Source organism: Leucoraja erinacea, chromosome 8 (genome assembly GCF_028641065.1).
Source record: "Leucoraja erinacea ecotype New England chromosome 8, Leri_hhj_1, whole genome shotgun sequence".
Classification (NCBI taxonomy): Eukaryota; Metazoa; Chordata; class Chondrichthyes; order Rajiformes; family Rajidae; genus Leucoraja; species Leucoraja erinaceus.
Genome location: NC_073384.1, coordinates 68,174,117 through 68,200,913, shown reverse-complemented (window position 1 = coordinate 68,200,913; position 26,797 = coordinate 68,174,117). Strand labels below are relative to the sequence as shown.

Genomic DNA, 26,797 nt, shown 5'->3' with positions numbered 1-26,797 from the left:
GCCATCTGTTATTCTTTATGGTACTAGGATTAAGGAATCAGTGGTCACATGTCCAATAGCTTGGCTGATAGTGAAGTGGGGTGGTAATGGATCAGGACCAATCTGCAAGGAGATGGAAATGGACTAAACATCAAGCAGAAACAGTTAGGCTGTGCAAGGGATAGTCCATGGGATGAAAGTAGGAAATACACCTTTCTGATTGTTGTTCCAACTCCCAGGACAACATGGGCCGTGCTCCAAAAGGAAAGCTGTACAATGGCATTGTCTAATGTGCCCAGGACAATTGCATCAGGGCTGTAATGGTGCCTCATCATGAAGCATCTCTTTTCAGAAATTCAAAGGTCTGGAAATTATTATTATATTTTTCTCTAATAAGTAAAAATATTTCCAGTTATGTATTGCTGGAATAAAACTATCCATTTGAAATTCGAGTCATGTTTTCCTCCAATTTTGGCGATGAACAAGAAGCCCAGTTCTTTAACCCTCAATTGACAGCTTGCTTGCATCTCAATAGTCCCTGCTCCCTTATACTACCATTGCTCCCATTGACATATCTTACAATGCTCATGCTTGATGCAAAAAACTGAAACATGAAATGGCTAACGGCAGATGGGATAAACATTGAATTAAACTTGAGTAATTTGCAAGTGATAGCAAACATTAGTTGTATAAAATTCAACTCGACTTATTTGTTATCCAAATACTTCATTTTAGCATTAGTGTGTATTACCATTTTACAGAAATAATAACAAATAATACGTTAATAACTATTACATACCAGTTGCAAACTCCAGTTTTTCAAAAGTGAAAACTACAAAAGGAATTTAGAGATTGTGAAACCAGCATAAATAGTTATACAAGATACCTATAAGCATATAATCAGCAAGACATGTCAGTTATATATATATATATTATAATCATTCTGAATATTGCAGATAAACCTTTAATGAATATTTAGTCTTCAAAATTTGGGATTATTTAAATATGAAATACAAAAAGTCACAACCTGCTGATTGCTGCTAAATGAATCAACAGCTTCAAAATAAGACCAACAGAATAATGGACATTGGACCGCTGGAAAATGACGCTGGAGAAGTAGTAATAGGAAATAAAGAAATGGTAGATTAATTGAATAAGCTTTTAGCGTCAGTCTCCACAGCAGAAGACACCAGCAGCATGCCTGACATTCAAGAGAGTTAGGAGACAGAAGTTAGTGGGGTTGTTATTACTAAGGAGAAGGTGCTTGGGAAGCTAAAAGGTTTGGTGGATAAGTCATCGGGACCCGATGGACTACACCCGAGGGTTCTGAAAGCGGTAGATTTAAACCCCTGTCTCACGATGAGGTTTATGTACTTAGAAGCGGATGATAAAATAGGTCAAAGTCAGCATGGTTTAGTGAAGGGGAGATCTTGCCTGACAAATCTGTTAGAATTCTTTCAGACAGTAAATAGCAGGAGAGATAAAGGAGAGTCAGTGGTTTATACAGCTGTATGTGAGGCTGCTAATGAAGATGAGAGCCCATAATATTAGAGGGAAGATACTAGCATAGATAGAAAGTTGGCTGAATGGCCAAAGGCAAAGAATGAGAATAAAGGGAGCTTTTTATAGTTGGCTGGTAATGACCACAGGGGTCAATGCTGGGGCCGTTACTCTTCACATGTACGGTGGGAAAGTATTCAGTCATGCACCTTAGTAGTAGGGATAAAGGCTTAGAACATTTTCTAAATGGAGAGAGGATTAAGAAATCAGAGGTGCAAAGGGACTTACAGCAGGATTCCCCAAAGGTTAATTTGCAAGTTGAGTCAGTAGTAAGGAGGCAAAAGCGATGTTGCCATTTATTTTGAGAGGACTAGAATATAAAAACAGGGATGTGATGCTGAGGCTTAATAAGGCACTGGTCAGACCACGTTTGGAGAATTGTGAGCAGTTTTGGGCCCCATATCTATGGATTGAATTAATCAATTCCTCTTTTTCACTCTTTAGGAAATGGGAGGAAAACAGAGTATAGTAAAAAAACATAATAAAAGGGACGAAGCACCCAAGGTCAGGACCAAACCCAGATCCAGGGAGCTGTGAGACATTAGCAATAACTGTTGTACCATCATATGATTCTCATTCCTAATAAGACATTTTAATCATTTCAATAGAGTACAATTTACACTGCATTTATGTTGCCAAATTACATAGAGTTTACGCAAGATATTGAATTAATATTTACAATATGTTCTAAGGCAAATGGTTACTGCCATTCCAATTAGTAGGATTACTTTATTCAAAGTTATACCCTCAGCAAATATCACTGAATATCATTGTGTAATCATCTATTTGATATCTATATTTTGCTAAACAGCAACCACAGCATTTCATAAGCTATGAAACAAAAAGAGAAAACCCTGACAATATGCTACCTAAATATTAATTTTGAAGCAATGAAACACCAAAAGATTCTTGCAAAATGAGTAGGGGTAGGCATTGCATATCAGAAACACCTCAGAGTATTACTTCACTTTTAAAATACCATTGTTTTCCTCTACAGGAAATATGACCATCCAACAGTGCAATTACTTACAGTTGTGACATCTCCAATTTTTTGTCCTTTCCATGAATTTGGTTCTGCTAAGATTTCAGAATCTAAATCCTGCTCTTCAGATAGATTTATGTTTCCATTACTGCAATAAAATTCCAATTGAAACGTTATAATAGAAACACACTTTAAAAAAAAACATCTAACAGCCAAACATATTATTCTGCAGCAAAGTATGCTAAGAAATCAAGTTATTAGAAATGTTTATCTTAAATTCTTTTTAATCTGTCTATTTTATATGGGGAGGGGGAAGGAAGAAGCAATTTAGGTCAGGATTGTACCTGTGTCTCTGGAGCCGAGACATGTTTTACTAGTTGCTCTACTGTGCCAACTACTACAGTATTTATAAGTACAGTAAACCCTTGCATAATGAACCATAGGTGGTAGGGGAAATAGTGTCCGTTATTACCGATTTTCCGCTATAACCAAGTAAGAGGTTATCGTAGTAGAAACAAGGAACTGCAGATGTTGGCAAATACACAAAAGGACATAAAGTATTGAAGTAACTCAGCAGGTCAGGCAGCATATCTGGAGAACATGGATAGATGACGTTTGGAGTCAAGACCTTTTGGTCTGGAACTGTTCAAGTTCAAGAGAGTTTATTGTCATGTGGCCCAGATAGGACAATGAAATTCTTGCTTTGCTTCAGCACAACAGAATATTGTAGGCATAAATAAATACAGAACAGATCAGTGTGTCCATATACCATTGAATATATATATATATATATACACACACACACACACATATATATATATATATATAAATAAGCACATAAAGTGCAATAGGCTATTAAAGTTCAGATTTTTGTTTGAGTTGAGTTTAATAGTCTGATGGCTGTGAGGAAGAAACTGTTCCTGAGCCTGGATGTTGCAGATTTCAGGCTCCTGTACCTTCTACCTGATGGCAGCGGAGAGATGAGTGTGTGGCCAGGATGGTGTGGGTCCTTGATGATGCTGCCAGCCTTTTTGAGGCAGTGACTGTGGTAGACCCCCTCGATGGTAGGGAGGTCAGAGCCGATGATGGACTGGGCAGTGTTTACAGCTTTTTGCAGTCTTTTCCACTCCTGGACGGACAAGTTGCCGAACCAAGCCACGATGCAACTGGTCAGTATGCTCTCTACTGTGCACCTGTAGAAGTTCGAGAGAGTCCTCCTCGACATACCGACTCTCCGTAATCTTCTCAGGAAGTAGAGGCGCTGATGTGCTTTCTTTATAATTGCATCAGTGTTCTGGGACCAGGAGAGATCTTCGGAAATATGCACGCCCAGGAATTTGAAGCTCTTGACCCTTTCCACCATCGACCCGTTGATATAAACGGGACTGTGGGTCCCCATCCTACCCCTTCCAAAGCCCACAATCTGTTCCTTGGTTTTGCTGGTGTTGAGAGCCTGGTGATTGTGCTGGCACCATTTGGTCAGTTGGTTGATCTCACTTCTATACTCGGACTCGTCTCCATCAGTGATGCGTCCCACAACAGTGGTGTCGTTGGCGAACTTGATGATGGCGAACTGGGCCTGGAATCCAGGTAAGTTGACCGCTCCGGCCTGCTGGGGTAGTCATTGTTCACGACCCGCCATCGGCTGGAATGCAAGTGAGGGAGCTGCGTGGTGTGGTGGTGGTGGCGGCAGCCCAACCTGGCAGCAAAGGTCGATAGGCCCGTCCGCTTTAACCACAATCCCTTGTGAAGAGGTCCGTAATAACAAGAGTTTACTGTACAGTCACAATCCTGCAGCGACAAATTTTAGACTTCATATTGAGAACAGCCATCAAGCTGCATGACATCTGGTACACCAAATTGCATAGATTCAGAGCACATCTAATAGTTTCAAGCTTTGCTATTAATGTGCATCACCAAAGTTTGAAGGGTTTAGATCCAACAAAAAAATCATGGCAATCACACATTCTCAACACCGGTGCCTCACAAAGATACATTCTTCGCCCCTTATTCTTTATGCACCCAGGACTGCACAGCCAGAATCTGCTATCACTCCATTTGCAAGTGACACCACTGTATTGTGCCAGATTTTAAACAGTGAAGAGACAGCGTATAGGAAAGAGATTTAGTAGAATGGTGACAAGACAACCGCCTCCTCAATGTTAGCAAAATGAAGATGCTGGTCATGAATTACAGGGAGCAAGATGGAGCTTATCTGCATCAATGATGCCAGTGTAAAGATGGTAGATAAGTACATTTCCAAAGGGTAAATATCACCAACAATTTATCCCAGAACAACCACATTGAAGCTATGACCAAGAAAGTACACAAACACCTCTACTTCATCAGAAGAACTATGAGGTTTGGTATGTTTCCAACGTCTCTTTCCAACTTCCTCAGATGCACTAGAGAAAAACAATTGGGATACATCACAGCTTGGTTTGGCAACAGTTCTGCCCAAGACCACAAGAAATTGCAGAGAATTGTGGATGTCGCCCAGTCCATCTCACAAACTATCCTCCCCACCATTAACTCCATCTGCACTTCACGCTGCCTTGGGAAAGAGGCCAACATAATCACATCTCTTTTTTCACCCCGGTTATTCCATCATCCACCCTTTGCTGTCGGCCACACGTTACAAATTAAATAAACACCTGCAAATTACTAAATATGTTTTGCACATTATTTGGAATGCATGTTATAATCAAATTGCTACCACTTGAAAGGATACAATAATGAATTCAGTCTGAAGGGTCCAATCACCTATCCATGTTCTCCAGAGACGCTGCCTAACCCACTGAGTTACTCCATCATTTTGTCTTTCTTTATAATAATGAATTACTTTGGCAGTTTTGCCACAAGTCCAGACATTTGTAAATAGTTTAAAAACGAACATTAAGCGTGTTAATGTCTTACGGCAATATAATTGAACTATAAGGATGCATAAATAACAACTGAAAATTACTTTAAATAACGAACAAAATACACCACTAAATATTGTTCAAGATTCTTATGAACCTCAACGACCTGAATACAAATATAGGGGGTATCAGTAGTTCAATTTATTATAGTCACATGTACTAAGGTACAGTGAAAAACTTTTGTGTCCATGCTGTCCAGTCAAAGACGATTATACAAGATTCCAATCAAGCTGTCCACAGTGGTCAGATAAAGGATAAAGTGTTCAACATCTAGTGCAAAAAAAGTTTGACTAAAAAAAGGTCAAGTGAGGTATATGGAAGTTCAGGACTGCCCTTTAAATTGTCCCTGAATCTGGAGGTATGCATTTTAAAACTTCTGTATCTCTTGCCTGATGGGAGAAGGGGCAAGAGAGAGTGACCAGTGTGAGACCGGTCCTTGATTATGCTGGTGACCTTCCCGAGGCAGCAAGTGTAGATTGAATCAATGGAAGGGAGATTGGTTTGCATGATAATCTGGGATATGTCCACAACGCTGCAATTTCTTGCAATCTTTGATAGTGCTGTTCCCAAACAAGCTGTGACGCAACCCAATAAGATGCTTTCTATTATGCGTCTATAGAAGTTGGTGAGGGTTTGTTGGGGATCTGAATCCGAATCTGACATGCCAAACCTTCTAAGCCTTCTAAGGAAATAGAGGCATTGGTGTGCTTTCTTGGACATAGCTTCGATGTGGCTGGTCCAGGACAAATCACTGGTGTTATTTATTACTAGGAACTTGAAGCTTTTGACCAACTCCATTTGGTGTACGTGTACTGCTTTACTTCCTGAGGTCGATCACAATCCCCTTGCTCTTGCTGACATTGAGAGAAAGGTTGTCTTTACAGCACATCACAAGGTTCTCAATCGCCTTTTTGTACTCCATCTCATTATTTGATATCCGGCCCACTATAATGGTGCCATATGTGAACTTGTAAGTTGAGTTGGATTGGTATTTGGCTGTACGATCATGAGTGTATAAGGAGTATAGTAGGGAGCTGAGAACTCATCCTTGTGGGACACCAGAGATGAGAATTACCAAAGAGGGTTATTTATCACCTATCCTCACTGATTGTGGTCTGTTGGTTGGGAAGTCGAGGATCCAGTCACAGTTCGGAGACGAGCTTGATTGGGATAATGGTATTGAAAGTAGAGCTAGAGTTGATGAATCCAACATAGGTCCAACATCCAATACTTTTTGTCCAGGTAGGGCCAGGGAGATGGCATCAGCATGTTGTGGCGGTAGCCGAACTGCAGTGGATCAAGGCTGCTTGGTAGATTAATGCGTGTCATATTCAGCAGGCGGGTACCTCAGAACGGACTAGGGAGAGATGAAAGATGTCCGTGAACACTCCTGCTAGTTGGTCCACACAGTTCCTAAGGACATGGCCAGGGACTCCATCTGGGCCAGTTGCTTTCCATGGGTTCACTCTCAAGAAGGCTGATCTTACTTCTGCAGCAGTGACCCTGGGAAAAGGCACACTCGAGACTGACATGAGAGGATATCATTGCCTTGTGGCCTTCTGCTCAAAGCGAGCATAGAATGCATTAAGTTCTTCAGGGAGGACCGCACTACCACTAGTGATGCTGCCTGACTGCTTTGTAGCCCATTATACATGACACAGGTTTGTCCCAGTATCTACTTGGCATTCCTGATTGTCAGAGGTGTATGTTAACTTTGATTTGCATGCTACCCAATCCGATACCATGAGTACATCATACACAAGTTACACATTTAGAATATTGTGTTCAGTTCTGGGCACCCTGTTACAGGAAAGATATTGTCAAGCTTGAAAGGGTTCAGAAAAGATTCACAAGGATATTGCCAGGACTAGAGGCTGTGAGCTGTAGGGAGACATTGAGTAGGCTGGGTTTCTATTCCATGGAGCACAGGAGGATGAGGAGGGATCTTATAGAGGTGTACAAAATCATGAGAGGAATAGATTGGGTAGATGCATAGAGTCTCTTGCCCAGAGTAGGGGAATCGAGGACCAGAGGACATAGGTTCAAGGTGAAGGGGAAAATATTTAATAGGATCCGAGGGGGTAACTTTTTCACACAAAGCGTGGAGGGGTGTATGGAACAAGTTGCTAGAGGAGGTAGTTGAAGCTGGGACTATCCTATCATTTAAGAGACAGTTAGACAGGTACATGGATAAGACAGGTTTGGACCAAGCGCAGCAGGTGGGACTTGCTGGGACATTGTTAGTCGGTGTGGGGAAGTTGGGCCGAAGGGCTTAAAATTCCACACTGTATCACTCTATGACTCTATGACAAGGAAAAGAGTGGAACAATTGAAGTGAATAATAGTGGATCCTCTTCTGGGACAGCATGTATAAAATCTCCACATTTGTTCCGGATCCACCTTGCATCTTCCAAATCTCAAGTCTCTGAAAAGTTCGATCTTAGCCCAAGGAGATATGCATTTCTATATTCTAACTTTAAGGCCCAGTGTCCTCTTGACAGTGGTGTAGGGGGAAAATTGGCCTGGCAAGGTGTTGTCAGCTCCTTCAATAGCCACTGCCGCTCCATGTAGCTGCTGTAGGCTGGGCTCAATTTGCTTGCTCATCTGGCTGTTGTGTGGCCACCACTGACAACGGTGTTTTCCCATTCCAAATCCATGATTTGCACCCACTATAACTGTGCTATTGATTTATAAATCAGATGGAAATTTGAGTGCACCATTTAATATTGAAACGTGCAAAGCAGAGAAGTCAAATAGGGGTAGTACATAGACAATAAACTGTAGGGTGTCCAGATGTTAATAAACACAGAGACCTTAAGGTTCTATAGTTCCCTAAACGTGGCAACACCAGTGGATGGAGGGGAGGGCGGGGGGGGGTGCAAAAAGGGTCAATTTCTGTGTTGTACAACTCTATGACTCCCATGTTCTCATAATTTCCAGATCACTTTAAAATGTATCTGCATGCAATAGTCATACAACCTGGAAACAGGCCCTTCAGCCCAACCTGTCCATGCTGACCAAGATGTCCCATCAATGCTTGTCCCATTTGCCCACTTTTTGCCCATGTCCATCTAAACCTTTCCTATCCATGTACCTGTCCAAACGTCTTAAATGTGGTTATAGTACCAGCCTCAGCCATATCCCATGGCAATTTGTTGCTCATACCCAGCACTATTCTATGAAAAAGATGGCCCTCGGGTTCCTATTAAATCTTTCCCTTCTCACCTTAAACCCATGCCCTCTGGATTCTCCTACCCTGGGTAAAAAACTTCATGCATTTACCTATTTTTTTAAATTTCAGTACTTGCCATCTTTACATAGGTAAAAACATAAATAATCCATATTCAACATAATTTTGCAATGTTTAAATGTTCAAATAAGAGCTTCTCAATATTACCTTTCTTCAGTTTTACAAAATGGCACACAGACAACATCCTTGTGTTGCAGTACATCACAGTACACTTGACCAATTGATAATGAAGTAAGTTTACCATTCTGGAGCTGACTAGCCAATTTGACAACATGTTCCTGAAGTTTACAACCCTAAAAGTAAAAATACAAAAACACCAATTACTTAACAGAGACCATCATCTCTCACTTTTTTTAGTTAGCTCAATCTCCGCTGACAGTTGAGATTTATAATGCACGAAGTAGGAAGGAAATTAAACAGAAAGAAGCCATTATGTCCTTGCTTTAGTGAGCTATCAATGTTCAAATGATCAATAATCCTTGCTAAAAGCATGCAGTTAGCTACACAGTTGTCAATGATTTGTAGAAGCACTAAGCATTACCCACCAGCGTTCCTGCTTAATCTGCAAAATATCCACAGCACTTTGTTTTTATTGTAAGTAGTTGCCTTAGTTTTTGCTGTGGGGAAAAATGCATTCATTGCCTGTCCAATATATAAATACTAATATAGTCTAGTCTTTCTGAGTTCCTATAAATGTATATTTTTGTTTCTTTAAAACCAACAGAAGTATGGTGATTAGAAAATGAATGCAATACTCATTTAATATCTGTGTGTATTGCTAGAAAGAAATAAACTCAAAGTTTTGCCAAATAAACGTCAAATACATACTGAAAACAATATTTCAGACACTAGAAACACAGGCAAAGTTTTAGATAGGACATAAATGTGTAGGGAATGAAGGGACATGGATTTTAGGCAGGCAGAAGAGATTAATTTTATTTGACATCATTTTTGACATAGATGTCAGCCAGGGTGCCTTTACCTGTGCTCTACTGTTCTAGGCACAAACGGCAAGACAGTGAAATAAAATATCATTGCTAAATTTGCAGGGGAATTCAGAAAGTACAGGGGTAAAAAAAATGGACAAAGCAAGCAACAGTTCCAAAAAAGTACAGGATTGATTATTGACATGTAAATTGATAAAGCATCCTAAATAAAAATGGAGATTTAGCGTTGAAATAAAGACCCGACTGAAGCTTGAAAAAAGGGGTGGAAAAAAAAAATTGACACTCAAGACTTCATCGGAATGGGAACTTTAAACTCGGTCTCAGACCCAGAACATTGGTTGTTTATTTCCCACAAACACTGTCGGACCCACTGTTCCTCCACAGGAACTTCATCTGTAATCTCTAGTGCCTCTAAGGGAGGAAAAGACAAAACTGAATAGGAGATATTTAATCTAATAGTTGCATAGTGCAGCACATCAATATACAATCACAGATCAGATTCAGAAATTATATAATTCTCAGGGTTCTACAGGCGAGCAAATAGCAGTGGCGCCTTTAAATAATTCAGTGATATACAGTGCCCTTCATAATGTTTGGGATAAAGACCCATCATTTATTTATTTGCCTCTGTACTCCACAATTTGAGATTTGTAATAGAAAAAAAAATCACATGTGGTTAAAGTGCACATTGTCAGATTTTAATTAAGGCCATTTTTATACATTTTGGTTTCACCAAGTAGAAATAACAGCAGTGTTTATACATAGTCTCCCCATTTCAGGGCACCATAATTTTTGGGACACAGCAATGTCATGTAAATGAAAGTAGTCATGTTTACTATTTTGTTGCATATCCTTTGCATGCAATGACTGCTTGAAGTCTGCGATTCATGGGCATCACCAGTTGCTGGGTGTCTTCTCTGGTGATGGTCTGCCAAGCCTGTGTTGCAGCCATCTTTAGTCTATGCTTGTTTTGCGGGCTAGTCCCCTTCAGTTTTCTCTCCAGCATATAAAAGGCAAGGTCAATTGGGTTCAAATCGGGTGATTGACTTGGCCATTCAAGAAATGACCGTATTTTAGCTTTGAAAAACTCCTTTGTTGCTTTAGCAGTATGTTTGGGATCATTGTCTTACTGTAGAATGAACCGCCGGCCAATGAGTTTTGAGGCATTTGTTTGAACTTGAGCAGATTGGATGTATCTATACACTTCAGAATTCATTGTGCTACTACCATCAGGAGTTGTATCATCAACGAAGATAAGTGAGCCAGTACCTTCAGCAGCCATACATGCCCAGGCCATAACACCCCCACCATCGTGTTTCACGGATGAGGTGGTATGCTTTGGATCTTGGGCAGTTCCTTCTCTCCTCTATACTTTGCTCTTGCCATCACTCTGATACAAGTTAATCTTCGTCCCAAGACCTTTTTCCAGTACTTTGGTTGCTCTTTTAAATACTTCTTGGCAAATTGTAACCCAGCCATCCTAATTTGGGGCAAACCAGTGATTTGCATCTTGCAGTGTAGCCTCTGTATTTCTGTTCACAAAGTCTTCTGTGGACAGTGGTCATTGACAAACCGACACCTGACTCCTGAAGAGTGTTTCTGATCTGTCATACAGGTGTTTGGGGATTTTCTTTATTATAGAGAGAATTCATCTGTCATCAGCTGTGGAGGTCTTCCTTGGCCTGCCAGTCCTTTTGCGTTCAGTAAGCTCACCAGTGCGCTCATTCTTCTTAATGATGTTCCAAACAGTTGATTTGGTAAACCTAAGGTTGGGCCGATGTCTCAAACATTTTTATTCTAGTTTCTCAATCTCATAATGGCTTCTTTGACTTTCATTGGCACAACTTTGGTCCTTATGTTGATAAACATCAATAAAAGTTTCCAAAGGTGATGGAAAGACTGGAGGAATGACTAGGTGCTGAGAGCTCTCTTATACCTGCATTAAGGCGGTAATTAAACACACCAGAGCAATTACAAACACCTGTGAAGTCACGTGTCCCAAACATTATGGTGCCCTGAAATGGGGGGGTCTATGTATAAACACAGCTGTAATTTCTACATGGTGAAACCAAAATGTATAAAAATACCCTTTAATAAATTCTGACAATGTGCACTTTAACCACATGTGATATTTTTAATTAAAAATCTCAAATTGTGGAGTAGAGGCAAATAAATAAATTATGGGTCTTTGGGACAAACATTATGGAGGGCACTGTACACGCAAAACAGAAATAATTTGGGGTAATTTAGCTAGCACCACTAAGAGAATGGAAAAACATTGCATAAATTTATCATGTAAATTTCTTGAATATTTCCAGAAGTATGTACTGAGTTTATATGAAGAAGAACATGGTTTGATTTAGCAGAGTAGTGACACAAGGAAAATAACTGACCTACAAATGATACATGAATTGGAAAATAGTGAATAGAGTGTGGCAACAGGACCTTTGGCCCAACTTGCCCACGCTGACCAACATGCCCCATCTATACTAGGCCCACAACCTGCATTTGCCCCATATTCCTCTAAATAAGGATGTTGTATCACTTGCAAGTGGAGAATTCACATTCATACCATTGGTTTGAAGGCTACTCAAGTGGAATACGAGATACTGCTCTTCCAGTCTGCGTAAGGTCTCACTCCAGCAATGAAGGAGGCCAATGAAAAAAAGAAAAACAGTATGGGAATAAGAAGAGAGGAATTAAAATGAAAGCAACTGGGAGCTGCAGCGGGCCTTGGTAGACAGAGCGTGTATGTTGGTAGACATATGTTGTTTCGCCGATGAGGGCTTCGATTGTCTTTCGCAGGCTGTTGGGAGCATAAAATTCTTAGCTACAGGAAATTATTTAAATACATTACATTACACACTCTTGAGGAGTTTAAAAAAAATAACAAGCACATTCACAGCAGGCTTCCTGGCTTCCTTCTTTGTTGTTAACTTCCAGAACTCAATATCTTTACGGAGTGCTCCCAGAATGGTAGACATTTAATAGCATATTTTTTGTTCATCTTTCATGCTTACTGTGTTTACTTGAAGAGGATCAAACCGCATGACTTTCTGCTTGCAACAGGGATACAATCCAAAGCCAGGAGTGGTAAATTGATTGCCTAAGGGAAGATATATCACTTGTTCAGGGTGATATCGGCAATGGGAGAGTTCAGTGCATTGAAAAACCTAAAAGAAATGAAAATAGCACAATACTAAATAAACATAGCATGTGGCATAGATTTGTTTCAACTAGTACTATACTAACTAGTCCCTTCAATTTACCTCAATTGTAACATTATATAAAGACAAATACAACTTGCATTAAAATGCGACTTAGGTATGACTACATACAAAAAAAAATAATAATAATTGCACTACTATGACTGTATGCACGTAAATATATTTATTTATTGCTCATATTCTATGTCGCTCTTCTAGGGAGATGCTAACTGCATTTCGTTGTCTCTGTACTGTACACTGCACAATGACAATAACATTTGAATCTGAATCTGAATCCGACTACCAGTCATCTCTAATGGGAGAATTTATGGTCACCTAACTATGACAGAGATGATAAAAAAAAAATATTTCTTCATAGACTCATATGACCACAGTAACATTTATAGTTGCCCTAATACCACTCCAAAGCTAAAATGCTACTTTTTTCCCATAGTTGCATCTTAATTGCCAAAAATAGACCATAGGGCCAATTTCCATGTTGCATAACTATGTTCTGAAAATGTAACAGATTGTGTGTTTTTTTCCTCCTTTAAAGCCACAAACACTTTCTAAAAAAATAAATGGAATACAGACAATCCCCAGATTACTTCAGAGTTCCATTCATGAGGATGACTTAAAGTAGATTTATCTTTGCCAGAAATGTCAGTTTCCTACAACTGTCCATATCATTTTGCTCTAGGTACACTTGGTCTTTTATCAAATATTCACCATGTTGAAAAATGTGTGGGAGAATTTGCATTAAGTCTGGTTTCTATAAGTCAGGTCGTTCATAACCTGGGGAGCCAATTTTTTATAGGAACAGTGGACAGCCATTTGCTCCACAGAGCCACAGGAATAAACCCACCATACCATTATACAATGGCTTAGCTGTACCTCCAAATCCCTCGTCCTGTCTCAGTCATAGATTCATACATCACAGAAATGGGCCCTCAGCCCACCATGCCCATGCCAATCTTTTTGCTAATCTATACATTGCCATTTCCCCTCATTAGGACCATATCCTTCTATGCCTATTTAAGTGTCTATCTAAATACCTAAACCCAATAATTCACCTCCTCTGGCAATGCACTCAAGAAAAAAATCTCTTTGTTAAAACAAAACTTTATCCAAAGGTTCCCTTTAAGGTGCTTTCTCTCACGTTAAATCTATACCATCTTGTTTTTGATACCCCTACCAGAGAAAAAAAGATTGATTTGCTAACCTCTTCTCCCTCCCTGGGTACATATGATGTTATATATCCAATCCAAGATAACCCTGTTTACTTTCGACCACTGAAACACCCGTTCCCCTCCCTAACGAATCCCCCACCACTAGTTCTCACCTCCACTATTCCCTTCCGCGCTGTGCATCAGAGCCAACCATGGAACCACAAACTTTGCGGCTGCTGCCACTGAGGCTCTCTCTCTAAACACCCCAACATGGTACACACATGGTTGAGAGGGGGATGAGCACCGGGAATTCCTGAACCACCTGCCTATCCTTACTGACCTTCCTGGCAGTCACTCATGTCCTCTTTTTGTAACTGCAGCCGGACTAACTCACTACAAATATCGTCTAGCACGTTTTCACCAACCACATGCCCTTTAAATACAAACTTCAACATCACCGACCCAATATCAATTGTAAAGAGAGTTATGGAATCTCCATCCTCACAATCAAATGCAACCCCATTACTTCAAACAACAAAGCCTCCAACTCAATGTACATTGGTAATAAAGTTAATTCACTTCAATTCAAATTTATAAAGAAAGAATATAGTAGAAGGGGTAACTCGGCTCATATGGCCATTGTTGACAAGTCCAACCAGAACCACTCACTCATTGCCTCCCTAAAGCCTTTTTCCACATACTTACCAATTTGCTCTTAAACATCACAATTTAATATGCCTTTGCTATTCCTGCCCCAGCAATGCATTTCAGAATCTACCTACTCACTGCACGAAAGATGTTTTCCTAATGTTGGTTTTCTTCTTTTGTCAATTACTTTAATTTTATTTCCTTGATCATTTTGCCAATGTCAATTTTCTCTCTATCGACCTAAACTCTCCATGTATTTAAATACCACTAAAGGATTATGCAAACTCCTCTTTTGGAGAACAATCCAAGCTTCTCCCATCCGCCCCCTATTGCTGGAAACATTGCAGTAGAACTTCATTTTCACCCTTCTTCAGTTGTTCACATTTTTCTATAGTACGGTGCCCAGAACTGGATACATTATTCCAGTTGTGACCAAACTAGTGCTTTAACGATTCATTCAACTTCCTTATTCTTGTTCTCCATAGTTTTGATTATAGGGTCATGCATGTTTTTTTTTTAATAATCACTTTCCCAAAGACCTGTGACCTTCCTGGTGGAGAATGGACACATAAAGGGACAGATATCATAGTAAAGATGATGTAAAGGGATTAGATGATTTATTTATTTGCTGCTCCTGCCCTTTTATTCTTTGGGCTTTAATCATGCTCAAAAACTACCAGATAACACTTGATCAAATGCTTTTGAAAATTCACACACACATTAACCTGAGATCCCTCATCAAATGGCTGTTATTCATCCAAAAACATTATTAAGCACAATTTGTCATTATTACATCCTTGTTAGTTTTCTCATCTCATCCACTGTTGGCCACTTATCGCTATTGTTTAGAGTTTTCCTGCAAGTGAAAATGACTGGCCTTTGATTTGTGCTTTATTGTTGCACTTTATCTAGAGATGTTGGAGGAAGGTGATCACGACATCAATAATTTCCAGCAATGCATCAATCAGCATCTAGGAAATCATTCAAACAGGGTAATTGATCCATTTTTAGTACTGCTAGCCTTTCAATACAGTATTTCTTTTCTGTTGAATAAATTCATTATCTGTCAAAGTTGGCTGGAATCAGCTTGTTTTAAAAATTCTACTCCCAACAAGTTATTTTAAAATATTGATAAAAAATTCAGCAATCAACATTTAAGTAAAAATGAAAACTTACCTTTTTACATCTAGTACAGGGCAGCCAATTTATAGTTCCCCATAAACGCCAATACACATCTTGCCAAGATTTCAAGTCTTCATAGAGACCATTAAGATACTCGTGCACATCCCAGCTTTTGTCTCTAAAGAATTGAAAACATTCTAGTCAACTTTACATTCATTACAATGGAGTACAGTGCCCTCCATTATGTTTGGGACCCATCATTTATTCATTTGCCTCTGTACTCCACAATTTGATATTTGTAATAGGAAAAAATCACATGTGGTTAAAGTGCACATTTTCAAAATTTAATAAAGGCCAATTTTATACATTTTGGTTTAACCACGTAGAGATTACAGCTGTGTTTGTACATAGTCCCCTCATTTCAGGGCACCATAATGTTTGGACACATGGCTTCACAGGTGTTTGTAATTGCTCAGGTGTTTTTAATTGCCTCCTTAATGCAGGTATAAGTGAGATCTCAGCACCTAGTCTTTCATCCAGTCTTTCCATCATCTTTGGAAACTTTTAGCTGTTTATCAACATGAGGACCAAATTTGTGCCAATGAAAGTCAAAGAAGCCATTATGAGACTGAGCAACAAGAATAAAACTGTTAGAGACCAGCCAACCCTTACCACAACTTACCAAAATCAACTGTTTGGAACATCATTAGGAAGAAAGAGAGCACTGGTGAGCTTACTAATCGCAAAGGGACTGGCAGGCCAAGGAAGACCTCCACAACTGATGACAGAAGAATTCTCTATAATAAAGAAAAATCCCCAAACACCTGTCCGACAGATTAGAAACACTCTTCAGGAGTGGATTTGTCAATGACCACTGTCCGCAGAAAACTTCATGAACCGAAATACAGAGGCTATCATGCAAGATGCAAATCACTGGTTAGCCGCAAAAATAGGATGGCCAGGTTAGTTTGCCAAGAAGTACTTAAAAGAGCAACCACAGTTCTGGAAAAAGGTCTTATGGACAGATGAGACGAAGACTAACTTATATCAGAGTGATGGCAAGAGCAAAGTATGGAGAAGAGAAGGAACTGCCCAAGATCCAAAGCATACCACCTCATCTGTGAAACAGCGTGGTGGGGGTGTTATGGCCTGGGCATGTATGGCTGCTGAAGGTACTGGCTCACTTATCTTCATTGATGATACAATTGCTAATGGTAGTAGCATAATGAATTCTGAAGTGTATAGACACATCCTATGTGCTCAAGTTCAAACAGGTTCCTCAAAACTAATTGGCCGGCGGTTCATTCTACAGTAAGAAAATGATCCCAAACATACTGCTAAAGCAACAAAGGAGTTTTTCAAAGCTAAAAAATGGTCAATTCTTGAGTGGCCAAGTCAATCACCCGATCTTAACCCAATTGAGCATGCCTTTTATATGCTGAGGAGAAAACTGAAGGGGACTATCCCCCAAAACAAGCATAAGCTAAAGATGGCTGAAATACAGGCCTGGCAGAGCATCACCAGAGAAGACACCCAGCAACTGGTGATGTCCATGAATTGCAGACTTCGAACAGTCATTGCATCAAAAGGATATGTAAAAAATACTAAACATGACTTATTTCATTTACGTGACACTGCAGTGTCCCAAACATTATGGTGCCCTGAAATGGGGGGACTATGTATACACACTGCTGTCATTTTCTACGTGGTAAAACCAAAATGTATAAAAATGGCCTTTATTAAAATCTAACAATGTGCACTTTAACCACGTAATTTTTTCTATTATAAATCTCAAATTGTGGAGTACAGAGGCAAATAAATAAATGATGGATCTTTGTCCCAAACATTATGGAGGGCACTAAGTCCTTTACGCTTACAACAAATACCTCAATGTCAGCAAGACAAAGGAGCCAGTCATTGACTTTGAGGAGCAAGGTGAAGTATATGTTCCAATCAGCATCAATGGTGACAAAGTGGTCGAGAGCTTTAAGTTCTTTGGCATAAATATTATCACCTTATTCTGGATCAACCATATTGAAACAATGGTGAAGAAAGCACACCAATATCTTTAGTTCCTCAGAAGACTAAGATCGACACAGCTCCAAGACAATTACGGGCTTTTACAGATGTACTGGAGAAAACATATTCATCAGGTTTGGCAACTGCTCTGTCCAAGACTGCAAGAAATTGCAGAGTCTCGTAGATGCATCCCAATCCATCACAGACCAGCCTCCCAACCACCCACACTTTATGCTGTCTGGGGAAAGCAGCCAACATAATCAAGGACTGATTTTACTCCAGCCATTCCCTCTTCTCCCATCAAGCAGAAGATACAAACGCTTTAAAGCATACTGCCAGATTTAGGAACAGCTTCCCCACTACTACATAATGGTTGTCCCACAATGTCTATGCCAAACATGATGCCAAATTAAACTGACGTCTTCTGCCTGCACATGATCCATATTCCTCCATGTGCCTATCTAAAAGGAACGGGCCCTTTGGCCCACTATGTCTGTGCTGAACTTAAATCAAGGATACATTGTCATCTGCCTACACATGATCCATATCCCTCCAGTCCAAGCATATGCATGTGCATATCTAAAAGCCTCTTAAACACAACTATCATATCCGCCTCCACCACCACCCCTGGCACTGAACTCCATGCACCCATCACCCTGTGTAATAAGCTTGTCCTGCACATCTCCTTTAAACTTTTCACCACTTGCAATTAATGCAATGCCCTCTAGTCTTTGACGTTTCCATCCTCGGAAAAAAGTAACAGACCGTGGAAAAAATATAGCAATATCAAAACAAGAAAGACGTTTGAGGTCAATTACAATTTTGCATCAAAATTACATTTTTGGAAAATAAAATGGGGGTTAGATGGGAATCAAAATGAAGTGAAATGCAGTATGAAAGACAATGGCCAGAAATCCTAATATTTAATTCTTATGTACAAACTCCAGTTTAATTTATAAACTCCAATCTAATTCAACAGTTACCTATTGTGCAAGTATATTATATTTCCACGCAGATCAATCCTTATTTTCACAGGCAAACAAGGAAACATTTTCTCTGTTTCTTTGGTAAGAACTTTCTTACACAAACTGCATCTGAAAAAGATAAAGCATGATTGTCAGTAGTCAGGACTAACAGTTAAAAACATTTGTAAACATCAGTTAAAATTTTCATGGAATACCTGTACAGTGTATGAGCGCTGCCCGGAGAATCTTGGTCCTTGTACTCTGGATCAAATAGCCTCTCAATCTTCTTACAAAATATTTTGCTATTTCACAGAATAATAAAAATTACATCACAAATATTTAATCTCTTTTAACTTATTTTTGCTCTAAATAAAAATTAATTTGAAGTTTTTTTAACCATCACTATATGCATAATGCCGAACGGACTTTCTTACGGACTTTCTTATTCATCTCCACCTTGAACTTTTCTAATAAAGTTAGCCTCCACCATTCTCTAGGGCAGAGAATTCCAGAGATTCACTTCCCCCAGAGAAAAAAAAGATCAGCATAAGTTTTAGTATTCCAAGTAATAAAAGTCCAGAAATACAGTGAGGTTCCAAAAATACACACCACCCTCAATTATGCACGACCTCAGAGCTGGACAAAATTGTCACATTTGTGGCACAACGCAGAATTATGAGACACTTGCATAATGGTCACAGCTGAAAACTGAAATAGTTAGCCCCGCATTGGTTGTGAGTTTATGTGATGCAAATACTAATTGTCAATTATTAACCTAGATTTTGAGGATCATTAATCTGAAAAATTGGAAGCAGGACTCAACATTGTGTAAGGATTTATCATCCCTACCTATGATAGGAAAGTCTTTAATACAACAACTAAATATAGTAGAGCCTAAGGCACCTCAAACTCCATCAGCAATATCAGCCTTAGCTGATTGGCCTCCAATAACCAAAGCAGTTTTCCTTTCCAATTGCAGCCAATGAATATTTTCTTTCTTGAATGCCATTTGAGTATCTTTGAGAGAAGGATGTGCAACGTATTTTCCTGCTGTAATGTAATTGAGCTACTTCATTCACATTTGTATGCAGGACTCCAAAACCTTGACCCAGACATAATTGTTACAGCATCACCACTCTTTTGCTGTGTTGCACGGTGGCAGTTGTGTGCTTTAGGTTCCCTGGCTAGCAATTCATTCATAGGCACACCTAGTTCTGCTCCTGGCATGCATTTCTACTCTTCCACTAAGTAAATTTGACTTTATGAAGGTGGTCTATCAGTGCTTAGTGATCCATCCAGTTTATTTTTCATTCTGTTCTCATAGTGGTTCACTACCACTGGTGGCTTGCTCGGACATAACATTTAGGGCACACCATGTATACAACAGACTTCTATTCCAAAGGGCATTTGTAAGCCAGCTAAGTTTTTAATGAAAGTCAAGTGGTTTCATGGCCATTATTCACATGACTTTTATTTCAGATTATTCGATTTTTTAAATTTTAAATTCCCTACTTATTATATTTGAATTTACCTTGTCACACCACTAGTTCAGGCTTGTAGTCCAGTAATTCAACTGTAATTTATTCCTGCTTGGTGTCTGCTGCAGGTTGCTTGTCTACGACTAATTACTACGTACCAGTTTACGTTAGAATCATCAGATTGTCTAATTTTAGACAAAATTCTGCATGATTCTCTAACAATCACTCTGATTGAATAATAGATCCAAGTGGGAACTTCTGCAAGTGTGTCCAAAGTTCATTCAAGCTACATAATAAATGCTGCCTGATGTCACGGTTAATAAATCTCACTTCATCTTTATAATAGGGCTTGAGACATCAAATAAATCCAAGCGGTTTGCTAACTCACTGTTTCAGGCCAGGACAACAAGGCTTAAAGCCAGCTTCTTTCCCGAGGCCATGAGACTTTTAAACTCCCTACCTCACTGTCTGAACCCTCACTCCCTCAGTGAACTGTCTGCTGCTACTGCTGCTGCTATGGACATTATTATGCTGCTGTCTTTTAACCATGCTGCTTGTTTACTTTTTACTATTTATTCATAGGCTCATTATTATTTAGATTTTATTGTGGAAGGTTTTTATATGTTAGAATTTATTGATGTCTTACTGCACTATTACGTTGCTCGGACCCGAGTACAAATTTCGTTCATGATTCATATGGAAGCATGTTTTGATCGAAAGACAATAAATAAATGATTGATTGATTGATTGATATTGGTTTGGCAAGGAAGGACATGTAAAAATGTTCTCGATGTTGGGGGAAGTCCAGAACCAGGGGTCACACTTTAAGAATAAGGGGTAGGCCATTTAGGACTGAGAAGAGGAAAAACCTTTTCACCCAGAGAGTTGTGAATCTGTGGAATTCTCCGCCATAGAAGACAGTGGAGGCCAATTCACTGAATGTTTTCAAGAGGGACTAAGATTTAGCTCCGAGGGCTAAAGGAATCAAGGGACATGGGGAGAACGCAGGAGCGGGGTACTGATTTTAGATGATCAGCCCTACAACATTTTGTGCAAGATGAAGTCCAATAAAGTCTGAGTAACGTCCAATAAATTCCGGTTATTGTCAAGAAAAAAGTATGATGTACTATCTGAGGGGAGCAAGTTTTGAGGAAGAACAAGGAGGTGTGTAAGCAAGTTACTAAGCATTGACGTGGATCTGCTTTTACAATTACTGCCATGTAAGACCAGAATGACATTTGGCTCTGTTGTGATTCCATCATTCAACAGTTAAGCATATGATTAGGACATCAGGATAACATGGTACATCCTTGTGATTTGTACAAAACGTAACTGCAACAGAGATAGATAATGAAAACAAAATAAGATTGGTTCTTGGATGTAATAAAATAAGCAGCAGTTCGCAGTGTTTGTTAATAAGTGGATAGTTATTAAGTACGGAAGTCCCATATTTAATAATAGGTGCAACTTGATGTATAAATCAACTCACTGCCAGCAATCATCTTGTTTCACTCATCTCTCCCATGAGAAACGGCAGGGAAGGGGGAAACAGTGTGCTAGAGTGCTGTTGAATTTGCATCTTCTGAAATGCAAATTTAAGTTATGCAAACTCTTTGGTATAAACCAGCATCTGCGGTTCTTTGTTTCTGCAATTGTTTTTATTGGTCAGGTCTCAAAATCAAGTTCCAAAATGTTGATTTTGCTACACCTCGAGGTCTGTAGAGTGATGGCTATGATTTTTTTGACTCAATGGACAGAAAATGCATGCCCCATGTGATTATCACTTCCAATTAGATTCTCGGAAGATAAAATGTCTTGGCCTCATGTTACTAGTTCATTTTACAGATTTCTAGATTAAGCATTTCTAATAAATTCAAACAATTATATCAGAGGGACAACAGCAAACTGAGAGATGTATTCATTATCTAATTAGCCGAAGGGAAGCCTGCAAGAAATTCCATCTACTACCAATGGTTGCTTCCACTGACATGATTAAAGGAGATTTCTAATGTTCGAGAACCACAGTAATTAAAAGAAAATAGAACTAAAGTTGGAGATCATGGTAAGGAAAAGTAGATAAGACTAATTTACATATTTTGACCCTCCACTTGAGAATACCGATGATACAATGGCCCCTCATCTCATTCACCCTTTTTCAATAGTGTAATACTTCCTTTATACTGCACCAACTAGTGTCAGTCTAGATTTCCAATTTCGATGAAAAAAATTGAAGAGTCAGACTTACTACAAATTGTACAAGGTCTGAAATGAAAGTTCATCTGAAACATTAACTTGGCCCATCACTCCACTAGTGTCACCTGACTTGCCATTTTCAGAGTTCTCTATTTTTATTGAATAATTTTACTTCTAGGTCTACCATATGTCTGATGCATTAATGCATGCAGTCACCCCGCATTGCTCAGCAAGGTCCAATAGTGTATAGTGCATAACTGGACAATATTTTAGTAATTTTTACGGAGAAGCAGGATTTCTCCCACCTGCTCAGATCCCACCCCATGAACCTGGCATTGAAAACAACATCAGGAAGATCCTCTGTAAATTATTTGCTCCCTCTCCCATGGAATGTGTTCCCTCCTCTCAACACCTGCCATTGTGATATGGAGAAGGCTCGTGATTGTACGAGATCTGTTCAGTCATGCACAAAGGCTTAGGCCTCATTGTGTACAGGCTTGTTCGTTTGTTGACCTGTTGCAAATCAATTGTTATAGCATGCAGGGAAATGCTAGTTTCAATTTCTACACAATCTTGTTTGTCAACTTTTCCAATCGTATTATTCAGCTTCAGATTTTCTTTTTGTTTATTTTGTTTATTTGGACTTTGGGACATTTTATTACTATTTTCACTTCTTACATTGAATTCAATCATATTAAAACTTTATTAAAACAACATAGATTTTGGTGGTACACAAAATTGCTGGAGAAACTCAGCGGGTGCAGCAGCATCTATGGAGCGAAGGAAATAGGCGACGTTTCGGGCCAAAACCCTTTTTCAGACTGATTGGGGGTGGGGGGGGGGGGTGAGGAAGGAAAAGGGGAGGAGGAGGAGCCCGAGGGCGGGCGGATAGGAGGGTGGGAGGAGACAGCTAGAGGGTTAAGGAAGGGGAGGAGACAGCAAGGGCTAGCAAAATTGGGAGAATTCAATGTTAATGCCATCCGGACGCAAGGTCCCCAGGCGGAATATGAGGTGCTGTTCCTCCAATTTCCGCTGTTGCTCACTCTGGCAATGGAGGAGACCCAGGACAGAGAGGTCGGATTGGGAATGGGAGGGGGAGTTGAAGTGCTGAGCCACCGGGAGGTCAGGTTGGTTATTGCGGACTGAGCGGAGGTGTTCGGCGAAACGATCGCCCAACCTACGCTTAGTCTCCCCGATGTAAATCAGCTGACACCTAGAGCTAGAGTGAAGGGACAGGTGTTGCATTTCTTGCGGTTGCAACGGAAAGTACCCAGGGAGGGGGTGGTGCGGGAGGGAAGGGAAGAATTGACAAGGGAGTTGCGGAGGGAGCGGTCTTTGCGGAAGGCAGACATGGGGGGAGATAGGAAGATGTGGCGAGTGGTGGGGTTACGTTGGAGGTGGCGGAAATGGCGGACGATTATGTGTTGTACTTGCCGGGTGGTGGGGTGAAAGGTGAGGACCAGAGGGACTCTGCCCTTGTTGCGAGTGCAGGGATGGGGAGAGAGAGCAGTGTTACGGGGTATGGATGAAACCCTGTTGTGAGCTTCATCTATGGTGGCGGAGGGGAATCCCCGTTCCCTGAAGAACAAGGACATTTCTGATGCCCTGGTATGGAATGTCTCATCCTGGGAACAGATGCGGCGTAGGCGGTGGAATTGGGAGTAGGAGATGGAGTCTTTACAGGGGGCAGGGTGGGAAGACGTGTAGTCCAGATAGCCATGTGAGTCAGTGGGTTTGTAATGTATGTCGGTCAGGAGTCTGTCCCCTGCGATGGAGATGGTGAGGTCAAGGAATGGTAGGGAAGTGTCGGAAATGGTCCAGGTGTATTGGAGTGCCGGGTGGAAGTTGGTGGTGAAGTGGATGAAGTCAGTCAGTTGTGTGTAGGTGCAGGAGGTGGCCCCAAAGCAGTCGTCAATGTAACGGAGATAGAGGTCGGGGATGGGGCCCTGGTACGTATTGAACAAGGATTGTTCAACGTACCCGACAAAGAGACAGGCGTAGCTGGGGCCCATGCGTGTGCCCATAGTGTGCCCATGCGTGTGCCTTGTGTTTGGAGGAAATGGGAGGAGTCAAATGTAAAGTTATTGAGGGTGAGGACCAACTAAGCAGAGGAGAGTGTCAGTAGCTGGGTATAGGTTGCTCCTCTGGTCGAGGAAGAACCGGAAGGCTTTGAGGCCATCCTGGTGGGGGATGGAGGTGTATAGTGACTTGACATCCATGGTGAAGATGAGGGGGTGAGGGCCTAGAGAGTGGAATGCGTGGAGGCGGCGGAGAGTGTCTGAGGTGTCTAGAACATAGGTAGGAAGGGATTTGACCAAGGGGGATAGGATGGAGTCAAGGTATGTGGCGATGAGTTCGGTGGGGCACGAACACGCAGAGACAATGGGTCTGCCGGGAGAGCCGGGTTTGTGGATTTTGGGGAGAAGGTAAAAACGGGCCGTGCGGGGCTGGGGAACGATGAGGTTGTAAGCTTGGTCGGGCAGGGCGGGGGAATTGATGAAGTCGGTGATGGTGTTAGAAATGGTGGCCTGGTGCTCGTCAGTGGGGTCATGGTCCAAGGGTAAGTTTTGGTGGTGCTATTTTAACAGATTATCAGATGCTATTCTAACGATACTCCAAGAAACTTTTAATTCACTTTATAAATACATGTTAAATAGCAACATTCACAGAAAAGGCACCCCTGGCAAGTGCAAACAACACCTGCTGAGCCAGACTTCAAAACATTGAGATTTTTTGAATAGTCTGAGAGTGGATTATCAGACTTTCTACTGTACATTCTTCTGACCCCATCTTTTATTTATTTAAAAAAATAGCCTTTTCCTTGTTATAATGGAAATATTCTGATCCAAACTGGATTAGGTCATTCTATAAGCCCGAAGGCAAATTTGTTATTTTCTCTGAGTTGAGATTGTTCTCAGACAATTAAAAGAAAAATCACCACCAATCTTAGTAAATTCCAATATCTGTTCCTAACCTTCAAATTACTAGACAGTTACAATGATTTCTTCTTCCTTTCTCATTTTCCACTATCAGCTTCATTTCGGTTTCAGCCTCCATTATAAAATTAATTTGATAATGGTTGAGCATTTAACAAAACAAAAGGCATAATCCAAAGATAGCTAACCAACTACAGCTACTTTCAGGAGCAGGAGCATATACCAGTGTGGCATTTTAACTTCCAAGATAGCTGAACTTGTCTAAGTTGTTCTAATTGAATTTAATGCACATTAAAACCAAATATACATATTTTTAAATGCTATTTTATGTATCTACTGAAACAAATACAGCTATCATTATTACTAGTAATCAAAGAGTGACCTTCTTTTAACAATAATCAGCATGATGCTGAAGTATTAACATTTTCAACTGAAAACACTCAAGAAGAAAAAAGTACATTAAAATAGGCAAAGACTAGCGCCAAATAACAGTGAATTAGCATACATATCACTCTTCCCTCAAATCAAGATTTAAATACAGATCAAAATAATGCAAATCTGCTTTCCATTTTAGTCACAACATGCTTTAATAGAAATTGACCACATTGATGCATTGTATTCAAGAGCATAAAAATACAAAGAAGTTTTATGAGGCAGGGGAAAATATTGCCATTTAAGTCACAGATTTTACTAAAAGATCTAATGTGTGTGTGTTTTAGCTAAAAATATTTTCAAGACAACGCCTATATTATTACCTTTTAAATTTATCTTTTTTGTCTTTTACTTCATCAGCTTCATTATGCGTGAAAAGGTCAATGATGCGTGTGGCCAGAGTGCCATTGATACAGTTCATATTGCAAGGAGTAGCTACAATGGCACTCATATTTTTATGACAATAATGTATGCATTCTTCAACCTAAAACATAAAGAACAAAGATAGAAAAGAACCCAATATCATATTCACCAAGATGAATCATGCAGTATCCATTAGGGCCTTAGCATTAGTGTCACTACAATTTAAAAAAAATGCAATATGCAAGTTTTTAAACTGGAATTTATATTTTTAGATATAGCTTTTATTTCTCCCCTTTGTCATCTAATAGATACCACCCACCATGATTAACCAAGCTCTAACCGAGGGAGAAAAAAGTGATGTATTGCCCTACAATTCCTAATACATTACCAGCAAAATATGTTACTGCAGTAATGATAGATTCATAAATTGATTTAATCTGTGAAATTTAAATTACTTCAGTCTCAACTCGAATATCTTTCTTGTTGGAAGAAGTATTGGTTTCAAATGGAACATTTGCATGTAAAAGCAAGTTAGGACCATGCCAGTCAGGAACCATCTAAAGTGACATGACGCAGTCAACTTGGTTCCTCGAAATTTATAATGCTCAAGCCACTGCTACCAAGCAC

The 26,797-nt window shown here is 40.0% G+C and overlaps 1 protein-coding gene across 5 annotated transcripts in view; it reads right to left on the bottom strand.

Annotated features, from left to right (window-relative positions):
• sanbr (SANT and BTB domain regulator of CSR) overlaps positions 1-26,797 on the bottom strand; it is a 60,570-nt gene that overhangs the window by 12,314 nt on the left and 21,459 nt on the right. For all 5 annotated transcript variants that reach the window (XM_055639899.1, XM_055639900.1, XM_055639901.1 and 2 more), the window contains 8 exons: positions 26,131-26,291; positions 18,984-19,070; positions 18,787-18,897; positions 15,839-15,962; positions 12,660-12,812; positions 8,840-8,985; positions 2,570-2,669; positions 779-811 (listed from right to left, as the gene is read on the bottom strand). In XM_055639899.1, coding sequence (XP_055495874.1) covers positions 779-811; positions 2,570-2,669; positions 8,840-8,985; positions 12,660-12,812; positions 15,839-15,962; positions 18,787-18,897; positions 18,984-19,070; positions 26,131-26,291 — 915 coding nt within the window. The remainder of the gene's footprint in view (positions 1-778; positions 812-2,569; positions 2,670-8,839; positions 8,986-12,659; positions 12,813-15,838; positions 15,963-18,786; positions 18,898-18,983; positions 19,071-26,130; positions 26,292-26,797) is intronic.